The sequence below is a fragment of the Takifugu rubripes genome, chromosome 21 (genome assembly GCF_901000725.2).
Source record: "Takifugu rubripes chromosome 21, fTakRub1.2, whole genome shotgun sequence".
Taxonomy (NCBI): Eukaryota; Metazoa; Chordata; class Actinopteri; order Tetraodontiformes; family Tetraodontidae; genus Takifugu; species Takifugu rubripes.
In genome coordinates this window covers 8,993,149-9,014,188 of record NC_042305.1, presented here as the reverse complement: position 1 = coordinate 9,014,188, position 21,040 = coordinate 8,993,149, and the positions used below count along the sequence as shown (strand labels likewise).

The 21,040-nt window shown below is 48.8% G+C and overlaps 1 protein-coding gene and 1 long non-coding RNA gene across 4 annotated transcripts in view; one reads left to right on the top strand and one right to left on the bottom strand.

Annotated features, from left to right (window-relative positions):
- sema4c (sema domain, immunoglobulin domain (Ig), transmembrane domain (TM) and short cytoplasmic domain, (semaphorin) 4C) overlaps positions 1–21,040 on the bottom strand; it is a 58,367-nt gene that overhangs the window by 10,792 nt on the left and 26,535 nt on the right. For all 3 annotated transcript variants that reach the window (XM_029829686.1, XM_029829687.1, XM_011615417.2), the window contains 8 exons: positions 17,255–17,434; positions 8,472–8,626; positions 5,511–5,573; positions 4,322–4,420; positions 3,832–3,928; positions 3,274–3,393; positions 1,734–1,885; positions 388–563 (listed from right to left, as the gene is read on the bottom strand). In XM_029829686.1, the coding sequence (XP_029685546.1) occupies positions 388–563; positions 1,734–1,885; positions 3,274–3,393; positions 3,832–3,928; positions 4,322–4,420; positions 5,511–5,573; positions 8,472–8,626; positions 17,255–17,366 (974 nt within the window). In that variant the 5' untranslated portion in view covers positions 17,367–17,434. The remainder of the gene's footprint in view (positions 1–387; positions 564–1,733; positions 1,886–3,273; positions 3,394–3,831; positions 3,929–4,321; positions 4,421–5,510; positions 5,574–8,471; positions 8,627–17,254; positions 17,435–21,040) is intronic.
- LOC105418012 (uncharacterized) lies at positions 15,149–16,026 on the top strand. Its single transcript, XR_965430.2, has 2 exons — positions 15,149–15,419; positions 15,599–16,026. It is a non-coding gene; the product is annotated as an uncharacterized lncRNA (long non-coding RNA).

Genomic DNA, 21,040 nt, shown 5'->3' with positions numbered 1-21,040 from the left:
ACAGACATTTTCTTTTTGTGAAAAAGAAAAAAAAAATCCTCTGCAAATGGACCCATTATCATCTGAAATAAGACCACGTTGAATCACTAATGGATGCAATTAAACACATTCGAGTTGTTTCCTCTTGTAATAATTCTTGCGAGCAGTCAAAGGCCTTTATAATAAACACTGAATCACCTAAAGTACATGATTACAGCCATTAAATAGGAGCAACCGCCTGACCCACGCCTTTAAGACGAAGCCAAGCCTCAGACATGTTGGCAAAAGTGAGGAAGCGTGTTGCCCAGAGCACAGATGGCTCCGTTAGCTCCATTGGCTCGCAGCTCTCTGTGATGAAGCGCCGCTCCAGCTGTCCCGCCTGAACACAAGGAACAGGGCGTCACTCACCACTGGGCGTGGAAGATGCCGTAGAACGTGGTCCCTCGCCAGTCCTGGCCCGGCAGGGTGAAGACGGCCCTCAGGTTGTTAAAGGAGACGTGGCGCTCGCTGAGGGAGCACTCCAGCCGCGCTTTCTGGAAGGTGGTCCACTTTTTCTGCAGAGTCCTGGTTCCACCCAGGTCTCCCTGAGAGAGGAGAGGCCGGGTCAAGGTGAAACACGTCTATCAGCATTTGTCACTGCAAATCAAGGCTAGTGTCATCGCCCCCTGGTGGCCGACAACAGAATAAGGGGAACTTTATCACGTTTGGAGCTAGGTATCATTTAAAATTCAGACCTCAGAATTCTCATATCGAAACGTGTGTTTTTTTCCACATGAGACCCATTAACTGCTGCAACGCTGCAGGTTGAATTCCACCGTGGGGACTGGTAATACATCAGTCACCTAACCCTAACCCAGGTGAATATAAATATGTATTTTAAAAAAAACAAAGGCACTCCAAAATATCCCTTTTCCTACTGGAGCCAGTGAACGCTAAAGCCATAAAAGAAGTATTAAAATCGAGAAAATGCTCTGATTACTGCAGAGAGAATTGGGACCCGCTGCGATAAATAAATAAAAAAAGTAGATCCGTCTAAATTACTCACAACTTTAGCGCTTATAATCTGCTTCTAATGTCAGTTATCTTTCATTACAGCGCAGACATTAAAAACAGTATAATGTCCTCCTAATTGCACACATTACGTCTGAATATAATCCCACATGTGAAACTGTAGAAAACATCATGTTGCGCTAAAATCCCATTATGTGTTTTTCCGACGAGCTCGTTGCCATTGTGATGCTTGGAATTTATTCAGCTTTGATAAAAGATTCATCGCCTGAACGGAATATTCTGTGTTGGCTGGAGGCTGAAAATGGGAAGAAATTCAAACTATGAAAACTTTATTGTTAGAAGTGGAAGCAGAGGTGAATTCTATTTTGGCTAAATTAAACCTCCCCTGGGATCCTTGTTGGATTATTAGTGCCGGTTCTGCCTCAGTTCGCCCCCGTCGGTGCTTTTAATAACAACATAAATCTCATTAACGTTTCCCTACTATGACATAAATGAATTTTTTGTTCTGGTCCGATCAATTTAATTGACCGGTTCTGCATTATAGATCACCTGAACGACTCAATGCTTACCACCTTAAATGCTCTTAAGGAGGACTGCGATCATTTGTATGACCTGTTTAGCAGCCGATGCTCCTCAGGTCTGTGGACTCTCAAGGGGTTTTTAGTTATTTAGGAGGTTAAGGGGGCGTAAAGATATGAAAAACAAGTTTTAGGAACCTGTTTCCAGATGTTAATGGTCAGTACCTTGCAGACGCGGGCCACCCTGGCCACCGTCAGCTCGGTGTCACAGTCCAGCTCCAACGCTCGCTCGCTGAAGAAGAAGTAGATCTTATCATCGTCTCCGTCATTGCTGCCGCTGCTTTCCTTCACCAGGGCCGAGCCCACGAAGTCCGGCTCTGCAGGGGGAGCAATCAAAGGCCGCGTTTTTGGGAGTTTCCGATGCATACGTCGCCTCAGAATGTCACGAGAATACCTTTTTACAGGCTTCTGGGTGATATTAGATCCTAGAACCTTCAACCTTTTCAGTCGTTTCGATGAAAACATACTGATTAATGGGCGACATTTATGTTTTATCGCTCAGTTGTGGCATTTTAGAGGAACTTTCAAGTCAAAATAGTGACTATTTTGTGTAATTTCAGCGAACTTGAATAGTTTTATACGTGGTTTTATGAGAGAGTTGGTGTACTTTTAAGAATCTTGAGAGCTTCAGAAGCAGAATAGCTGATGGAGCAGCTACAGTTATCACAGAAGCACAGAATTCCACCATCCCTGTCTCTCTTTATCTTCTATAATCACTCTTCCGCCTCATCTCTCCTCCAGTCACATTCCTCGCTGCTCCTCGTTAATGGTCCATTTTGGGTTCCTCGCTTTTCAGAATGGCTCTTTAGCCACTTCTCATTAAAATTTGGAAGATATTTCATTAAAAAAATGTTGTGAGCTGCTGGGAATTTCTCTGAACATTCCCGTCTCCCGCTTGGCTTCTTTAATTCATCCTGCTACAACTACCCACTGAAATTGAGCCCAATTAAATGCTCTTGTGCTGTTCAGACGCTGCTTAATTGAAGGTGAGGCCTGTTTTATTAGTCTCAGTCTAGTTTTTAATAAAAGCCCCCCCGTATCAGCAGGAATATTAAGCGGACACCTCGGTCCACATCTGCGTGTTATCTTTTCATCCCCAGTCCTAATTTCTCCTCCTTCATCACCCACTTCCTCCTTTTCGCTCCCTGATTTCTCTTCAAGTGACTCGCTCGCTCTTTTCCCCGCCAAAAGATAATGATCCTTCGCTTCCACCCCTTCATTTCCTGCAACTCATTTCTTTCGCTTGTGCGTTAGCATGATGCCAGCCCCATTTTTTTTTTTAACTACCGGTATGTCTTAAAATAAAAAGAAACAAGTTGATATTTAATTAGTTCAGCATTGAAGCTACTACTACGTTTAGGGTTTATATAACCGTTGGAGATGAATTAAACCTTAAGATATCTGCAGTAGTGAGTCTCATTGGGCTTTCACTTACTGGGAACACTGGTATTGATGATTAATAGAACTGCCTCATTTCTGAAAATGCAGCAGGAAACTAGCCTGTAGCTAGCAAGCTAAGTCCCTTTGATCTTACCACGATCACTATTTATGGTGACTTGGACCTCAATTAGGAAGCTGAAACATTTCAACTGTTGTAATCTCGTATTGTAAAAAAAGAAATCATAATAATTCTATCAAAATGAATGCAGTAAAGCATTTCTGCTGCAGATTTGGCACATTTTTCTCTTCTCTGCTGCCCACGTACCATTGAGCCAGGCAGGCAAGTACTCGCTCTTCATGCTGTAGTGCTGGTAGCCCAGGTTCCTCAGGATGACTGGCTCAGTCCCCAGGAAGTTGTTGAGCGTGGCCGAGTACAGCTCCCTGTCTGCAGCAGCAAAAACGACAGCTTCAGTTTTCACGACTAAAATGGCTGGCGGGAGATTCGGATGAGCTTTGGAAAACCGATGCTATCAGCAGCACTTGGACCCGGGTTTGATTCCCCCTCTCTGGAGTGCACATCGAACAACGAGAACAGCTTCGCCACAAACACTTCAAATTTGAGAACTTATCCATCATTTTCTGAACAATTATGTAAGTGTTGTCAGCAGACCAGAGTCTGTGATGCTTTTGCTCCTCTAATTACTCCTTAATGAATGTGTGTAATTACTGGGCTAATTCTCGCTTTTGTGTCTCCTGGGGTTCAGTTACTGGACTACCTGCACTCTATCGCCCCCCAGTGGTAAATGGACAAGTCGTGTGTGTGGGTATGTATGTGCGGGGGGGAGAAGAGTGTGTTTTCAGGTTAACACACACTATCACTCACCAACGATGAGGCCGGTGTGACCCTTGGCAGGGTCATAAGGGCATTTACCCTTCCCATCATCCAGGGGTGCAGTGCTTAGGGTAAAATAGTCAGCATTCTGCAAACACACACACACAGACACACACACACACACACAAAATTAGGAACATCGGCGCACCATGGACAGTGTGTAAGATGACCTACAGGACACAGCTGCAAGCTCAGTGTGTCCGTAACGAGAACCAGGACCTCAGCCATCACCATGGATCAGTCTCTCTCTTACACACACACACACACACAGACACACACACACACACACACACACACACACACACACACACACTTTCAGATTTACCCTCTGATTTATTTAGGTTCTGTCACACATCGGTCTGAGCCCGAGGTCACTTAACACTTGTCAGTGCTGCTTTTGATGACTGGCCACTAAAGGACCCCCCCCCCCCCCCCCCCCCAACACACACACACACACACACACACACACACATTGACTCACCACTAAAGTGCATTTTGGCTGGAAGGCGTAGGTGCCGCAGGTGTAGAGGTGTGTGTGGTTGTAGGTCTGCAGGAAGCGTATGTAGTTGAAGCACTCGGTCTGTGAGGGTGAACCAACAGAGGATTGTTGTGATATTTGTTCATTTCTCTTTAACTTTTCCAGCCTCTTCCCCAACATTAGTGGCTAAATATCTATTTTATACAGTCAATAGTCTGGTTACCTGAACACACCGTTGCTGGAATTATCTATTAAGACATTTTATCGACCTGAAAACTAAGAGACTGAGCCACATCATCTGAGTAACTCCTGAAAGGAGCATACAGGCGCAGAGCAGCGCCGTGTTTCCTCTGAACAAATACGTGTGCAATTAAGAGCAGAATGTACGCGGCGTTTTATGTGAAGTGCCCTGTAATGTCTCCACTGTGACGAACGCTAACGCTCTTCGATGGGAATTGAAAGCAGATGCCGGTGCGTGATGTGAATGAATGAATAATTCAGAGCATCCAGCTGATGCTAAACTGGGTCTGCGGCTAATGTACAACAGAAGCGCTGCTCTAACGTTAGCCGCTACTGTCATCAGCGCGGCTAATCATGATGAGACCCGTCTGGCAGAAATAAACACAACAAATCATTAGCTAGAAAGACAAACAGCGTAAACACCATATGGCTTTTGTTAGGTCTTTACATTCTATTAGCAGCATATATGCTAGGACCACATGCCCTATAGCATTAGCAGCTACTGTAATAGCTTGCTGAGCTCGCTCCAGTATGAAGGATAATGGGTGATTTTAACTTGTCCCTCTGTTTTCAGAAGGTTAATTTCCTCTTTTAATGATATTGTGTTTTGTAAAGTCTCCTTTGGAAGGCGGTTCGAGCTCAAGTGCTGCTGCTACAAAAGCGAGCGAGAACCCTTTCAGCCCCGAAGTTCCAGAAGAGCGTTTAACAAAGACAACGACACAGGTGAAAATCAAATTCAGACTCATTTCTCATTTGTTTAACACGGCCTTTAAAAAGTGCTTTATAATCTGCGGACTGTAAGGTCCGATCAGCGGTCCGATCAGAGCTCGATTGAGAGGAACCCCTGAGCGATCAGCCTGTAACGCTGCTGACTGTAACCCAGCAGAGCGGAGCATCAGTAGAGCGGAGCATCAGCAGAGCGGAGCATCAGCCGCTCTGCGTGGTGCCGTACCTGGTTGTTCTTCCCTTTGGCGGCGCATTCTTTCTTCTTATCCTGCGGCGCCGGCCAGTCAATCTGGACAAAGACAAGAGAGGGGATGATGTGTGAAACGAGTCCATCCGTGTGGGCCCGCAGGCCCGGGCCGGCTGAATGTACGACCTGAGCGTGACCAGCAGACTTTGAGGAGTTCCCTCATGGGTGGGAACCACCATCAGCAGAATAAAGTGCTCAAACATGCGAGAGGCAGATCTGCTTTTGTTCCCTGTGAATGTGGAAACGGCATCTGAGCGGCCCCGTTATCTCCAGAAGTGACCCGGAGCAGCTGGGAAATGATGGAGGGAAGCTCATAAACGCTCTTCCAGCGTTCCCCACGTCGGTATGATTTACAGGAGCAGCCTTGCACCGCGGCTGACCTTTGACCTCTGGACTCAGGTGTGTTTCCACACCATTAGAATGAATTACTCCAATTATTAGCAGCAGCGGATCCAGCGTCAAACCCGGATAACGGAGCCAAGTTGCTGTTTCTGCTCAAGATAATTCATATTCAATATAATCTGTCACTGTCGAGGCAGGAAAACAAACTGGCCCCTCCAGAATGGATGCGATATTCAATTCCAAGGTTAAGATTTATTAACTAAATTAATGATAAGGCTCTGACTGTGAGCGATCGCCACGGTGATTGTAACTAATGTGCTTCAGTTTCTGGACAACAGGAACAACAGCAGGTCCGATCGTTCCTCCCTAAACGGTTGCGTTGGTTTTCCAAGACAAACGTCACTTTTTGAAACAGGCGGGGCGGGGCGTCCCGGGTCGCGCTCACGTCTCGAGCCGACCAAGTCGGAGACAAACGGGCCGATAAATCTGGTTCATGTGACAAACAATGACGGGAAGGTTTATTTTAGGACGTTTACTGACACCAGTCCACCAATAACTGAAGATTGAATAAACTGAAGTGAATCATCGGAAGCATAAATGGATGTGCTAAAAATGTAAATCTCGGTCTGGAATCTTTGTCTTTTCGTCCAATAAGAAGTTGGAAGACTGAATGTTCTGAATGGAATAAAACCATTTTAACCAGAAAGCCTGAGAAAAGAGACACTTGTAGAAATTATCGTTTGTCCCCCAGATACATTGACGATACCAACGTTTTGCTAACCTGGAGGCTAAATTCTAAGCTTTTCCGTATATGGATGTGGAAGGCTGCTCCCTGGAAAGAGCGACACTCAGTAAATATGAGATATGATTCATTCAATTCTATGGAAGATTCTATGGAAGACTCTCCCAGCCTTTCCATATGAACCTGTGGAAGAGCAGGGAGCAGCGGCGCCCGGAAACTTCAACATCCTTCCTGAATGCTTCCAACGGCTGGAGGCTGCACCTTCCCGGTCCTGAGGCTTTCCCATGTTACAGTGTGGAAGGGTGCTGTAAACACAACTACCCTCAAATGGGGGGTGTAACAGCCAACGATGGCGGGTCTGACTGGGAAAACGGCGACATTTAAAACATTTAAAATCAAATTCCTGCAGCCTCGGAAAAACATCCCGGGACAGAAAGAGCGATATGGAAGCCATAAACAAAGAGCGGCGAGACATTAAAGTCTGCAGTTAAATGGGGGGAGATGTGAGGGGGGGGGGCAGATGGTGACGGAGGGGATCTCATCGGTCCCTCGTCCTCAGTTCTGTGTGTCCCCCAACAGGTGGCGTGGCGGTGTTATTACAGTGGGTCTCGGAACGTGACAGTGCGAGCGGGCGCCTTATAACTGCTCATTATGGCGGTAAATCAGATAACAATCCCCACGCCGCCGCGAGCTGCTCGCCGCCCGCTCGCCGGAGCGCTCTAACGACATCGATCGCGATATTATTGAGGGAGCAGAGCCAAACCCGGTTGAGTCTTAGGAGCTTTAGTGTGTCTTTATTTGCGTGAGCGCGGAGTTGAGCGGGAGGGAGTCCAATCAGGACCGGCGGATTAAAACAACGAGGAAATTAGCGGAAGGAGATCGCAGCCACGACGGGTTGGAGAGTTTCTCAACGTGCCTGTTGGCGCCCACGCGTTCACAGCTACCCATCGAAGCGGATCTTCGCAGCCAGATGACCTCACAGAGTATAATCCTTATCCCACCACTACAGTTGGACCCTTTAAGGAACAAACTGAACAAATTCTTCCAAAAAAATAAAAATCGCTGAAAATGGCAAAGAGCAGAAAGATCTCACTTGATCATCCTCTTAACTATAGCTTAACTATAGCGTGTTAGCTGTGAGTCAGCGAGGTGTTAGCTATGCGTTAGCAATTTCCAGACCCTGCTCATTGATAAATTTGGGGTTATTTTCCTGGAAGGACGTTTTCATAAAGAGCCCGTCCAGATCTTTACTTGCATTATAAAATTGTGACAGAGTCTGGGGGATCGTTGGTCGAGCCAAAGGCAAAAGACGATTTTCTGCCTTGCAAAAATATGTGCTTTTTGCTAACATCGGCAATTAAAACATTTTATGAGAAATTTGACCCTTCAAGGAGGACACTTTAATATATTTTGGGAGTACTAAATTGCTAGACACTATACATTATTAGCTCCTCCACGCCCAGAAAAGAAGCACAAGACAGCCCATTAAAAAAAAAAACTAAACAACTAGCTTGGCTGCGGCGCCTTCGCCATGACATCATTTAGCGTTGCTGAGTTGCCAACGAGCGAATAAAACAGGGCTGTGGAAGTTAATAGACGGACGGTTCCTCCTTATCCAGACAGAACCTCTGCACTTTTTAAGCTTTCCCACAATAATGATATCACACTTAACATCATAATTGAATTTGCTGCATTTAAATGAAGTGTCTGAAACGCATTTTTAGCCCCGCGGCTCTCAGTAATCAGGCTGCGGTGAGGAGATGGCACTTCAGCTCTTCATCCTGGAGCACCGCGGGGGGGGTTTCTCTCATACGCTATCATCAAAGGCAGCGGCGAGCGGGAGCGCGCGTTGGTACCTGCGGCCGCAGCTGTCTGCTGATGTCGTTGGGGTCCAGGGCGAACAGCGCCTCCCGTGCCCCGACGTACAGGACCCTCTCGTGGTCGGACAGGGTCAGCATGCTGTAGTTGAACACGCCCTGGACGCTGAACCTCGCCATGCTGTCCAACACACCTGGAGGAAGACAGAGATGCAGCGTTAAGGTCGCGACCCGGGTGCGTTGACAGGCGCCAGAATGACACCTCAGGAGAACATTTCACACCTCATGTGTTGACGTTTGCTAATGCGAGGCATCGAGCGAGCCTCGCCCACTCCATCACACACCCGCATCTCCGGTTTTCATTAGCAACTGTGTCCGCCGTCGTTCTTTCTCTGAAACCTCTCACTCGGCCGGAACCCCCGCGGTCGTCGCACCTGCCGGCGGACATCTAACACGGCTAATCTTCGGCGTTCCTGCCATCCATTAGCCTTCAGGCCTCAAAACTTTTCCAGGAAAAGTGCTGTGAAGGATGTCACAGTAGAACTGCCAGGTCGCCGAGCTGGCCGCCCCTTTTGGACTCCGAAGAGTTTCACTCCAACAGACGAGTAAAACGTCAAAAATCGACGCTTCGCCACCGTCAGCCTACTTCCTGTTTCCCTCCTCCGGTTCACAGAAAAGTGGCTTGTTGTGTTCGAAAAGGTCGGCTTCCATCAGAGGTGACAGAATGAAACGGTTTTTCCCCCCTCTCGAGTTTAACAGGTAGAAGCGCTGACACTCAGGCGGAATGGGCGGAAAATAAAATCCAGTTAAGGCTCAATTAAGCGGGAATGTGTTCTAGAAACGGTTACTGGTGGACTCACAGCCCGCTCAACCCATCCGAACACCTTCCAGACTTAATTTGGATCCGCTCGCTCCCGAAACAAAGAAAGTACAGGAAAAAAAACAAGGGACAAAAGTGAAATGCTGATTCCCAGGCGGATCGACCCGAGGCGGGACCGCAGGTCTGTGCGATTCCGATGAGCTGGATGAATATTTAGAGAAGAAGCGTCCAAATAAACAATTTCCTGACGCAGAGTCCAACGGCACAGCAGATCTTTTACAGCGTGAATACCGATGAGAACCCGCCTGGAGGGCTTGGACCCACTGCGGAGTCCCCGATGGCGGCTTTTTCCTTATGTAGCAGGAAGAGCTTCAGGCCCTGAGTGCTGGTGGACTGTAAACGGAGAGAACAGCAGAGGGAATTCTGCTCCGATTCGAGGCAACGCCGGGAGTAAAGATGGCTGTCGCAGATTGAGAATCACAACCCGGCAGCTTAATCTGGGCCAGACAGCAGCGCCACGCAACAATACGGGGATTTGGACGCATTATTGCAAATAGAAAACCAGATCTGGGCGACGACGTGGGCAGAATGTAGAGCCGGAGGTTGCTAAGGAATGCGTTCCAATAATGGGAATAAATGTGCAGGTGCGATTAGAGGCTCATTATCTGGGCTGAACGTACAGATGTAAATCGCATCTTAATAGCGGCCTTAACGGCGCCTTTTCCTCTGATTAGGGCACCTCTCGCCGTATTAGCCCAATATTAAGCTCCCACTATTGATGAAAGAGGCTGATCCCGGGCCTGTCTAATTGGTTTAAAGGCTGCGCGCGCGCTCTCGCGCCGCCGACATAAACAATCTTAAAATGATTACGGGGAGAAAAATCACGGAGCGTTCCCTGAAGATTCAGACGCTTTAAAAGACGGCGCTCAAATCCCACCCGACGAGCGCTCAGACAGAGCAGGAAGGGATGAGAGAGCAAGACGCAGAGAAAGGATGGTGTTTAGTTTTCATTATCCACAGCCTTTTTGTCTGCAGTGTCACCTTGTCCCCCCCCCGCCCCTCCTCATCCAGGATGATAGCGTTCCGAGCGCGAGGTGTCTCCATTATGTCCGTAATGCAGCAGCCCGGCGCGAACATCCCCTTTCTTCCTTTCAGCGGCGTGAATATTTTCTTTCCACCTCTGTTTTGCATTTTTCATCACTGAAAATAGAAGCTGGAGAGCTTTTTTTTGAGGGAGGGGGGGCGGAGGGAGCCGGCGTGATTTATGGGATGACTAAGTGTTCATGTGGCGCCGCGGCCTAGTTGGTACTCGCGTTCTGATGACACACCTGCTGAATGTGAGGGATCCAACATTCGCCTGTCAGGTGACCTCTCGGTCAGGGTTGGTGTGTGTGTGTGTTGGGGGGGGGGGCAGTCAGTCACAGTAATTTAAGCTAATGTGTCACTGAAAACAAAGCTTGCTTTACTCCTGGCCACTTCACCAACCAGGAACTGGGACCATTTTTTAAACGGGAACAGTGAGAACACACACACACACACACACACACACCCACACACCCACACACAGTTCTAGCTTTAACAAGCAGCTGCAGTTCCGCTCTCTGACCACTGTGTGGCAGACCTGAGACCACCCACAAATTCCCCTCCACACCTGGTATTAAAGGTTCTGCGTATCTCAGAGTAATAAAAAAGCTTTAACTTTCATTGTTTTCACCCAAAAAGATTGTTTTTGGAATGCTGCCTCATCCCGAAGGACCTGCTGAATGTGCGCTCCTTCAAAGTTCTTTTGTGCCTGGAGACAAGTGTGATCAGAAGACAAATGGGTTTGAATGAGTAAATGGAGAGAGGAGACAATGGAAGGCTCAGACAACGGAGAGAGGAACAGAACAAAAAATAGTCCAAATGGGGAAAAAGGGGATGGTGGGGATTTGGCTTTGTTGTTAGATTTTTCAAAATCCCTGCATTTAAAGCTTTTATGAGTGTTGGAGACCATTTATGAGACTGATCTTTAGCAGTAGTTTAGCTAATTCTACCACATCTGCGAGCCTGTTCTGCTAATCTGCAGATACGTTCTGTAGAACTAATTTAACTCTGTCCTGACATCTAACTGCAGTGCATCAGTGATGACTGACTCGTCAATGTCTGACTTCTCTTCTTTGTTAACACAAGTACAAACGTGACATCTGGGTTTAAAGCAGCCCTGAGCAGCACGTCGTGCTCAAACCTCTTTGTCTCTGTCATTAAAAGAAGCTGCCACATGGCGGCCATGACGGCCAAACTGCCTCCCGCTGTTTGCATGTTGTTTGCGGGATGTTTTTGAAGCACTTTTTGAGCCCTTGAACGCAGCCTGAGAGCGTAAATTCCACTTCACAAGCGCAACAAAAGACCATGAAAGGATGACAAACAGCTACAACAACTATTACGGAATTGCCTTTGACGGCGGCGTCTCTTTCTTTGGTGACTTCTGAAACAAGATTGGGGGGGAAATAAATCACCGAACCAAAAGCTTGCAGAGAAACGAGGTGGTGGCGTGCGTCTGAGTCAGAGGGGTGAAATACAGCGGGTAATTACAGGGCTAAATCTGGGAGCTGCCCCTTCTAACGTGGCAAATGACTCCATGGAAACTGTTGCTGAAAGAGCGCCGGTGTACCCGAGTCAGCGCCACTTTCGGATGTGTCTCAAGGTCACGTCCCCGTTTCACCGTCCGGCCCGGGCAGCCGAAGAGCACTCCCACGCAGAGGGGGGGTGAGGGGGGCGGGACGGGGGCGCCTGTTGCTTCCAGGCCCGCCTGGAGAAGGAGCGGACTCTGGGACTGGCCTCTGTAATCTGCCTCCCCGGTCCTGCCAGCAGCGGCTGCTTCCCTCTGCCCGTCCGCTATAAATACATCCAGCGTCTCCTTATAGCTCCTCGCCGCAGAGCCGCTCGCACCAGACTGTGATTAAAGGCCTATTTCGGGGAGAGCTTTGAAGCAGCGACACGCGGGAGGCAGACGAGCTGAGCAGCGCCCACACAGACGAGGCAAGATACACCCCAGCGGGGCAGCGTCAGACCCCCGTCTGAGCCGGGACCCTCTTTGAAAGAACACACACACGCACACACACACACAGGCTCACACACACTCTGCTTTGTCTGCTCAACAGACGACAGGTTCGCATGAGACTCAGGTGTACGACAGAATGAGAGCAGGGAGACAAAACGAAAGGGAAGACGCGTCTCTACAAGCTGGATCTGCAAAAATAAATGCCTTTTGTCAGCTGAGTTCAGGTTCCCGCCGGAGATTAGGGATTATTTTTCATTGGATTATTCGCGCCGCAACAGAGGGAATTCGGCGATCTAACGCGCCAGCGAACGCGAGGAGCGCCGGTGAGGATGCACAATGGAAGTGCACGTTTGTCTCGCTGCGCCTTAAACGTGTAAGCTCTTGTTTGTGGAGAATTAGCATTTGCCGCTAGCCGCCCGCGATAAGCGGCGGCGGCGAAAGAGCGATCAAACCGAGAGACGAGATCAAGGGATGGGAGAGGAAGTGGTACGAGTGGATTAACACAACAATGGAGGGGTGGGGCAGGGAGGGAGGGGGGTAAAGGCAGGAGATGAAAGCGTGCCTGTAGACTGTGTGTGTGTGGGGGGGTATTAGTCCGTGGGGTGGGGTGGGGTGGGGTGGGGGGGGGACCATTGCAATTTACAACAAGCAGAACAAATCAAGAGCTGGTTGATGCAACGAGTGACCCGGCGTGTCTGATGGGGCAGCAGCAGATGGAGAGACGCGCATTTGTGGGTCCGGCGCTGTTTGAAGTGCCCATAACCAACGACCTGCGGGGCGGAGGGGGGGGGGGGGGTCCTGCACTGATGAGGGAGCCCCGTTTATGATCAAATGACCTCTTGCATGATGAGATTTTCGTGTTTAGAAAAGCTGCTAATTGTTAGCCGGGCCGCTCCCTCAGAGCGTCGCTACAGCCGGGATGTCTGCATGACAACCTGACCCACATCAGCCCCGAGGGCGCTCCAGGTCCTCACATCTGCTGTTAATCTCCGCGGACCAATCAGAGCGGGGTCAGAGGATGAGCGGCGCAGACAAAAAGCAGTGATGAAGCGTCTGCTTCCATCCATCCGTCCTCCCCAACGCGTGCAGCCTCCTCCTCCTCCTCCCGCTCTGCCTCCTCTTCCTCCGCTCTCAACCGCTCATTACTATAATTGGAAGGTCGGGGAAGATGGCAGCGAGACGGAGGGAACATAGGGCTGGAAAACAGAGGAGAAAGGTTGAGAGGGTTCTGGAGGTCACGGCGCCGGCCCCTTTATTCCGCTCTCCGGTTTGTTTTCTGTCCTTTCTTTCACGATGAAGAGGCAACCACTTGCTTTTCCATAAAGATGCCGTCTCATCTGCCGCATCAAAGCGCTCTAGATCTTCAAACCCTGATATCAAGTATCGGAGGACTCTTCCGCTCATCTCCCCCTCCCCCGGCCGTTCTCTCCTCTCCTTTATTCCTCCCTTTTTAACCGTGGCGGCTGGGTTTTGTTACACTTCTGGCCGCCTGGCCTCTGTCATTGAGGAGGACCGCAGGGTTGAGCCGGGCTTTTCTCTGCGTTTGAATGCGACCAAAGAGACGGTTTGAGAAGACGACACTTGCTCGGATCTATTTAAACAGTCAGCCACGCGGAGACGCATCCACGCCGCCACTTTTCATCCCTCCCCCGTTCGCCGAGCAGGCGCAAACCTGGGCGCCGTTTGATTTCAGACAGCCGTGTTCCCGCTCTGATCTGGGCTTGCGCATCTCTGGAGCAGCTCCACCTTCCCGTCACTTGATGCAAAGAGTGACATTTTCAGTAAACAAAAGGAGCCCACCCCCCCCGCTTCCTGTTTACTGCGGCGCGCCGTGACAGGAGAGGAAGGCAGCTTTAACTTAAACCAACTGAACTTACACGATAACATACAGCACCTACATGCTAGCCGCCTGTGGAGGGATCCAAGTATCAGACTGAGGACTGTGGCTAACCTGCACCTGCTCCTCTGCAGTAGATACATTATCTTGCTCAAGGACACTCTGGTAATTATGGGCCGGGGATCAAACCACTGACCTTTCAGTGGAGGGATGGCAGCCCCACCCCCTCAGCCGTAACCTCCACTTATGCCCTGAACATAACGACATCGGTCTTCTCAATGTATGGACGGAAACTTTGAGCGCAGGCTGCAGACGGAACATTTGTCCATAAATATGAAATATAGGCTCAATAAAAGGGAAAAAGGAACGAGGACCGATGTGCGAGCAGGAAGGACGGGCGGAGCGCTTGTTGCACGCCGCACGTTAAACGTTGGATTAGCAGCAATTTACGCTTTTCATGGCGTCTGTAGACGCGAACAGCTGGTGAGGAACAGCAGCCGAAAGCTACCATGTCAACATGTGGCTCTAAGAAATGAAAAAAGACACACACACACACACACACACACACACACACACACGCACACCTTCTTCCTCTGCGGCCTCCTGTAATTGCCTGCTGAGGGTGGTGGCACTGGTGCTGGGCGGGATAATATTATCTCCTCAACCATCTCTGCCCCAACATAACCCCCCATTCTCTGCTGCACACACACACACGCACACACAGACACACACACACGCACCTAGTGCACTGCCTGGAGCTCTAAATCCCTCAGACTGCCAGCCTAAGCAGTGCGCACACACAAATAAACAAAGGGGGATTAGATAGACAGATAGACACACACACTCTCTCTCTCTTTCTGCCCCCCCCTCACACACACACGTGGCAAGAGTGTGTATATTCCTTCTCTGAAGCTACGTTCTGTCCTTTTAGGGCAGTTAGTGACTGGCCTCTCTCAGCCACACTCCTTCATGTCGCTCTACCTTCTCTCTCTCTTTTTTCCATTATATATCTCCTCTCTCCCTCTCCCCATTTTCCCCCTTCAATCTCCCCGCCCCGCTTTTTCAGCAGCTTTGTTTTTCCATTTCTTCTCCCTTCTCATATCCTCCTCAGCACTGTAGCAAGAAGCCATCCATATAAGTCATTTAACCCGATATTGAGCCTGAAAATCTAATTTTTCTCTCTAACCAAGTGGAGGAAACCGTCAACGGGCCAGATAATACCACTTGTTTCCAATGCAAATCAATTTGCGTCAGGAATCTTCCCACACTCAAGCGCCACACTGGAATCAGGTATGACAGCGGCGATACGCCATCTCTCACAAACCATGACAAGGCTCTTAGTTTATAGAGGAAAGGGAGCACTGCAGCCTGGGGGAGGCTGTTATCTGGCCTCCCCAGGCAGATTTATTCGGCTCTATTTTGGGGAGAAAATACCGAGAATGAGATCATTTTACATGCGTGTTTTTCAGATGCCACGTGTTGTGCAGCTGTTTGCCCGTCCTGCAGCGTCTCTGCGGCGGGTTGTTGGTTGTCGTCAGACTGCGCGTGCACTCCTCTCTGGGTTCGGATCCGCTCAAAAGGCAACAGGATGCAGAAAAACTTGGAATCTACGCTCATTCACATTCATTTTGGATGTGTTTTTTGTTTTTCTGCCTCTAAAAGCTCTAAAATGTTGAATACTGAATTACTTAAAGTCTAAATCGAACTTCCACAATACATTTTTAAAATTATAATGATATTTAATAGCAGAAATTTTAACAGAACAAAGCAAAAGTTGTGCAAAAACAAGAGATTGCTTTGAAAAAAATTTCGAAATACTTTAATGTGTTTTTGGAAGAAAAAAAAGTTGGAAATCTTGCTATTTCGCTTGTCCACAATAATAAACCTTCAACCTGAAGTAAAAGCATTTGAAGACTTTCAGAACTTGAAGCGAACGTTTTTAGCTTTAGCTTAAAGTCATTTTAGGACAACACTGCACAGAAGGAGGTCTATGTAGGAGAAGAAAGGAGCTGCAGGGAGGCAGCAGCATGAGAAGGCATTTTCTGAAGAACCCTCAGAATCGCCGTCGCCGTCATTGAGAGCCTTTTCTACTCAGCGGCGCCCAAAATCAGGGTTTCTTTGTGAAACAGCCATAAGAGCCTTTGAGCTCCCACCAGGAGCAACAGCACATAAAGAAGAAAAAAGGGGGATAATGGGGAAAGACATTGAGAGAGGGAGAATGATAAGGAAAGAAAGGGGGAATATATTGCACAGACAGGTGAGAAAATACGCCGTTCTCACTTAAAGATTTCCTTAATCCTCCAGAGAAAGAACACAGAAATGCGACGGATTTAAAAACGGTTTCTCTGCATTTGCAGCGTGACCCGGCTGTGGAGGATGGGCCGAGATAAAAGGCAGAAATCCAGCAGAACTCCAAGGATTGGGCTTTGTTTAGGGAGAGTCAATGTCAGTGTGCTTAGGAGGAAAAAAACATAATCCATCATTGGCGTTATGAGAAATCCTCCCTGATTGAGGCTCATTTTCGCTTTTATTGGTTTTGTGTGAAATGTATGAACAGATAATTCAATAAGAGCCCAACTTGAAGGATTCCACCAGTTCATAAAATCCAATTTTGGGTCTCGTGGGTCTGATGACAAGATGCGGAACTGTTTTGTGCCAAGTTCTATTTTGATGACACCCTCGCATGAGAAATTGACCACAAACCGTCCTGATTGCGCTCAGGCGTGCGAGGACGGACCAGGGTCCGGTTAGGGCATGCAACTCTGCCGCTCTGGTGGGCAGGAAGCGCCACAGTTGCATCACGTCCTGTGTTTTTCCCACCAGAGAGTAAACTTTTCCACAGTAAAACAGCAGTTTGAGCTGCTCTAAAGCCAGACAGGTTGAGGGTTTAATGGGTAGTTATGAATAAACAGTCTGAATTTGATGTCCCGGTAGCAACCAAGCTAGCAAGCTTGAGTTGCTAAGCCCCATATGGAGGCAATAGCTACAATCTGCAACTGTTTTTGTGGCTTCTTGATGCAATTATGCTTACCAAAGAGGAAGAGTATGACAACAGTATCACTCATTCATCACTGGGTCATTTAGCATGCATCATCTCAGCAACCCCCCCCCCCTCCCTAACTTACCGTGGTATTGAACCGTCTTGCGCGGGACCGGATTCCAGTTGAACGCCAGCGACCTCCCCCATCCAACCAGTAAGACCAGAAGCAGGGCAGTGCTCCCGCCCACGGCTGCCATCCCAGGAATCGAGCGGCGGATCTGGGGATCAATCAGCAGTTTGGCAGAGCAGCTCTGCGGCTGGCAGCCTGCGGAGGGAGGGAAAAATCAACACATCTGCAGGAAGCGGGAATTCACTCTCCTCATCGGCTCCTCTGTTCATCAGAAGCACTTCTGTCACAAGAGCAACAGCCACTCGTGCATTTTTCATAAAAACCCCACACATTGGGGCCACGCTGATAGATGCATCCCTCACACCCACGAACACGGACCATAAAATTGAACATGGTTATCAAAGCCTACAATAACGTAAAACAGAAATGAGTTATGCAAATAATTAGAGCCAGCAAGGACAGAAGCGCAATCAGCGCGTACGCCTGCGTGCGAGCGCGCGGCTGCCAGCGGAAACAAATCAAACATTTTAATGACTTCTGGCCCGAGCGGTGGTGGGGTTAGTTCTACAGGAAAGCCCCCCCCCCCGTTCGTCTCTCACTCTGAGCGATTATCCAGCTATCGCCCCCTGAAAAAGCTCAGAAACGGCTTATCTCCGTCCTCGGGTCCAGCTCATTCAGCAGCTGTATATTAAAACTGGGGCAGATTTATCAAAGTTAATTGGCGCTGGCAACGCATCAAACATCAATGTGTTGGGGAGAGAACGTGCAAGCGAGGACAATCCAATAAATGAACTGCTTTAAATCTCACGAATGCACAGAGCAGCATGATGGCTCAATACCGTGGAGGGGCCAGTTCTGGAGCTGCAGGTGAGGAAAACAGGCCGAGGACGTCGCGTTCCCACCGACACGACTCATCAGAAGCTTCTCAAATGAGTCGTCTCCATACATCCCCAATCAGATCCATTTCTCTGCAAAGCCGTCTGTTTTTATATGTTATGCTTTTACGCTGGAAGATGCAACATCAACATGCTGATTGGCTTAATCGCAGGTGAAATGACAGCATTAGCAATGACAAACTGTGGATTTCCATTTATCTGTCAGTAAACACCATAAAGACCAATCTATGCACGACCGACGTGCAAACATTGGGGCCTGTAGTGTTCTGAGCTGTAAAATCTCGGCCTCACGTCTAATCAACGCCTGTGAATTCAACCTTAGTTTGTTTCTTGCAAGAGAATGAAAACCAGAAATGTACCACAGAGCTGCAGAGTGGAGAGAAGATTCCTGAGGAGCAGATATCCTCCCGGAACCGTTCACGAGCAGGAACGTTGGAGCGAACAAAGCCAACCCACATTCCTCCACGCAAATGCTGAAGTCTCCTCGCGTCTCCCACTTGCAGCTGAATATTAAACTGCGCATTTGGGTTTGAGATTCGAAGACGTGCGCGTGTTTGCGCGCCCGCGGCCGGCTGATGCGCCTGTTATCGATCGCGCTTTCAAGCAGAAAAGCAGGAGAACGTGGGGGCAAATCCACCGGGCCTCCTCCGCCCTCCGTCTGAGGGCCGACCGTGCTGCCGCTCAACATGCGCGCTTAAACAGCGCGTCTGCCAAAGCTGCTGGAACCGCCGGCTGGCTTTTATTGGATCGATGATGGGGGCCAGGCCGGGCCAAAGACGCGGGGCTCCGAGATTGAGACGGAGCGAGGAATGAAGGGATGAGGAGGGGGAGGAATGGAGAAGGAATAAACATGTGTGCAGGGGGAGCAATTTTGACCCACCACCACCTTCAATCCTTCGACAGCTCTTCGGTACCGGAGAGGAGTGGGCATCCTGAAGGGCGGATTAAATAAAGCGGCAGAGTGAAAACACTACAGATCCAGAGCTTTTGGAAGAAAGACACAGTCAAGGATTAAAAAGAAATCAAGACATTCCTTTGCTGTTTGCTTTTATCCATCTCTTCATTGTTTCTCTCCCCCCGTCTGTCAATAGTCAATAAAATAGATGTTCAAAATGAGCGAAACACGTGTTCAATAAACGTGTCTATATTCCGATTAAATCAACACTCCTTCATCCTAAATCTGTCCCCCATCACCCAACACTCCACCAGGCTGCTAGCTAATAGCGTGTAGCTCAGGGCTTCTGCTACACCCATATAGAGAATTGCGCCTCCCTTCATAGAACAACAACAATCAAACAGCAGATAAGCGAGCTGCTCTTCTGTTTTCTATTTACTGGTGTGTTCAACTGCTGTGAAAATTGCGCAATAAATCCTGATGAATGCTACTGTAGGACAACTTGTTTAATTTTTTTTAAACTCGTATGGTCCTTCCCAGTGGCGTAACAGGCGCGAGGCGGCCTCGTCCTCTCCCCCGGTGACCAAATTGAATTTCCCGTCTCGCCAAGGTTCTTTTTAAGGACCGGCGGTGTCCGTAACTCTGCAGGCGCCATCGAATCTTCTATTAGCCGCCGGTGATGTTGCTGAGCCTGGTTTAGCTAATGAGCTGCGACACAGCAGCCTAATAATATCTGCCGACGCTCCACAACGGAGGGCTCATTAAAACACACGCCGCACGTTCTGGCGAGGGTGGGAGCTCCTGCGAGACGTCCACTATCGTCCACTGGCCCAGCCTGAATTGGGACAACGTGGTTGCAAAATTCCATTTTAACAAATCGACTGATGGAGAATATGACACCTTCACCTTTCCTCGGGCCCGTACGCATCACTGGAGCTCAGGGGAGCACAGAGGGCCTTCACAGAACCCCCCCCCCACACGGAACTCTGTCCTATTTTCTTCACAGCTGTACATCCGTGTTTTCCATTGTCCTCTGCCTGCCCTTCATTTCCGACACACACACACGCACACACAGATGATTGCTCGTCTTTCCGTGCACTGCGTGACTTCTGGCCCTGACCTCTGACCCTATTGTGTGTTTCAGCGAGCCAGCGAGTGTCACCCTCCGGGCCCCTGCTCTGACTATCACACCGGGACAGACTTAATGTCCATTAACCCGTAAGTGCCCCGTGGCCTACACACACTTATGGGCAGATGAACTAAAGAACAGCCCCCACCCTTCACCTCCCCCTTCACAAAACAAACACAGAGGCTACCGTCAGCTTCCTTCCTTCCTTCCTTCCTTCCGTCCATCCAACCCACCCATTTCCCTCCACCTTTTACAGCTCCAGGGTCATTAGAGTCACACAAAAACACACAAGCGTAAAGTCTCTCTCTCTCTCTCTCTCTCACACACACACACGAAAAATGGTTTGGCTAAATAGAAGAGCTGCATCAAACGATTTCACACACTGTGGACGGAGACACGAGAGCAGCTCCTGGACATTCACGCTGCATTTCCTCCTCTTTGAGCAGAGACGCTAGGCTTTGGATTATTTGGAAAAATCTGATCGGGCCTGGGTTGGAAAGCCACAACAGAATAGAGAATCAGAAAAGAATAACCTTTTGTTGTCATCTATCCTGGGGACACGTCAGGATCATTCCATAATAAAATTATAAAACCACTTCTATGGACTCATTACAAACACCTCTAACACCTTTAAATGCTTTAAGAATTACGAAACCTGAATCTAAAGCTAAAGGCTAACAGCTCTTCCATGGGGCTGTTAGCATTTAGCCGACAGCTGTTCACTAAATTTAAGGATGATCAGCACTCGTACGAGTCCAGCATTTTAAAACTGCGCCACTATCTCAGAGCAGCACAGATGCAGAGCGGAGCCTCATCGTGAGATAGAGGAGAATTAAACTCAATTAGACTCTTCTCACTCTGTTGTGAGATGGAAAATATGG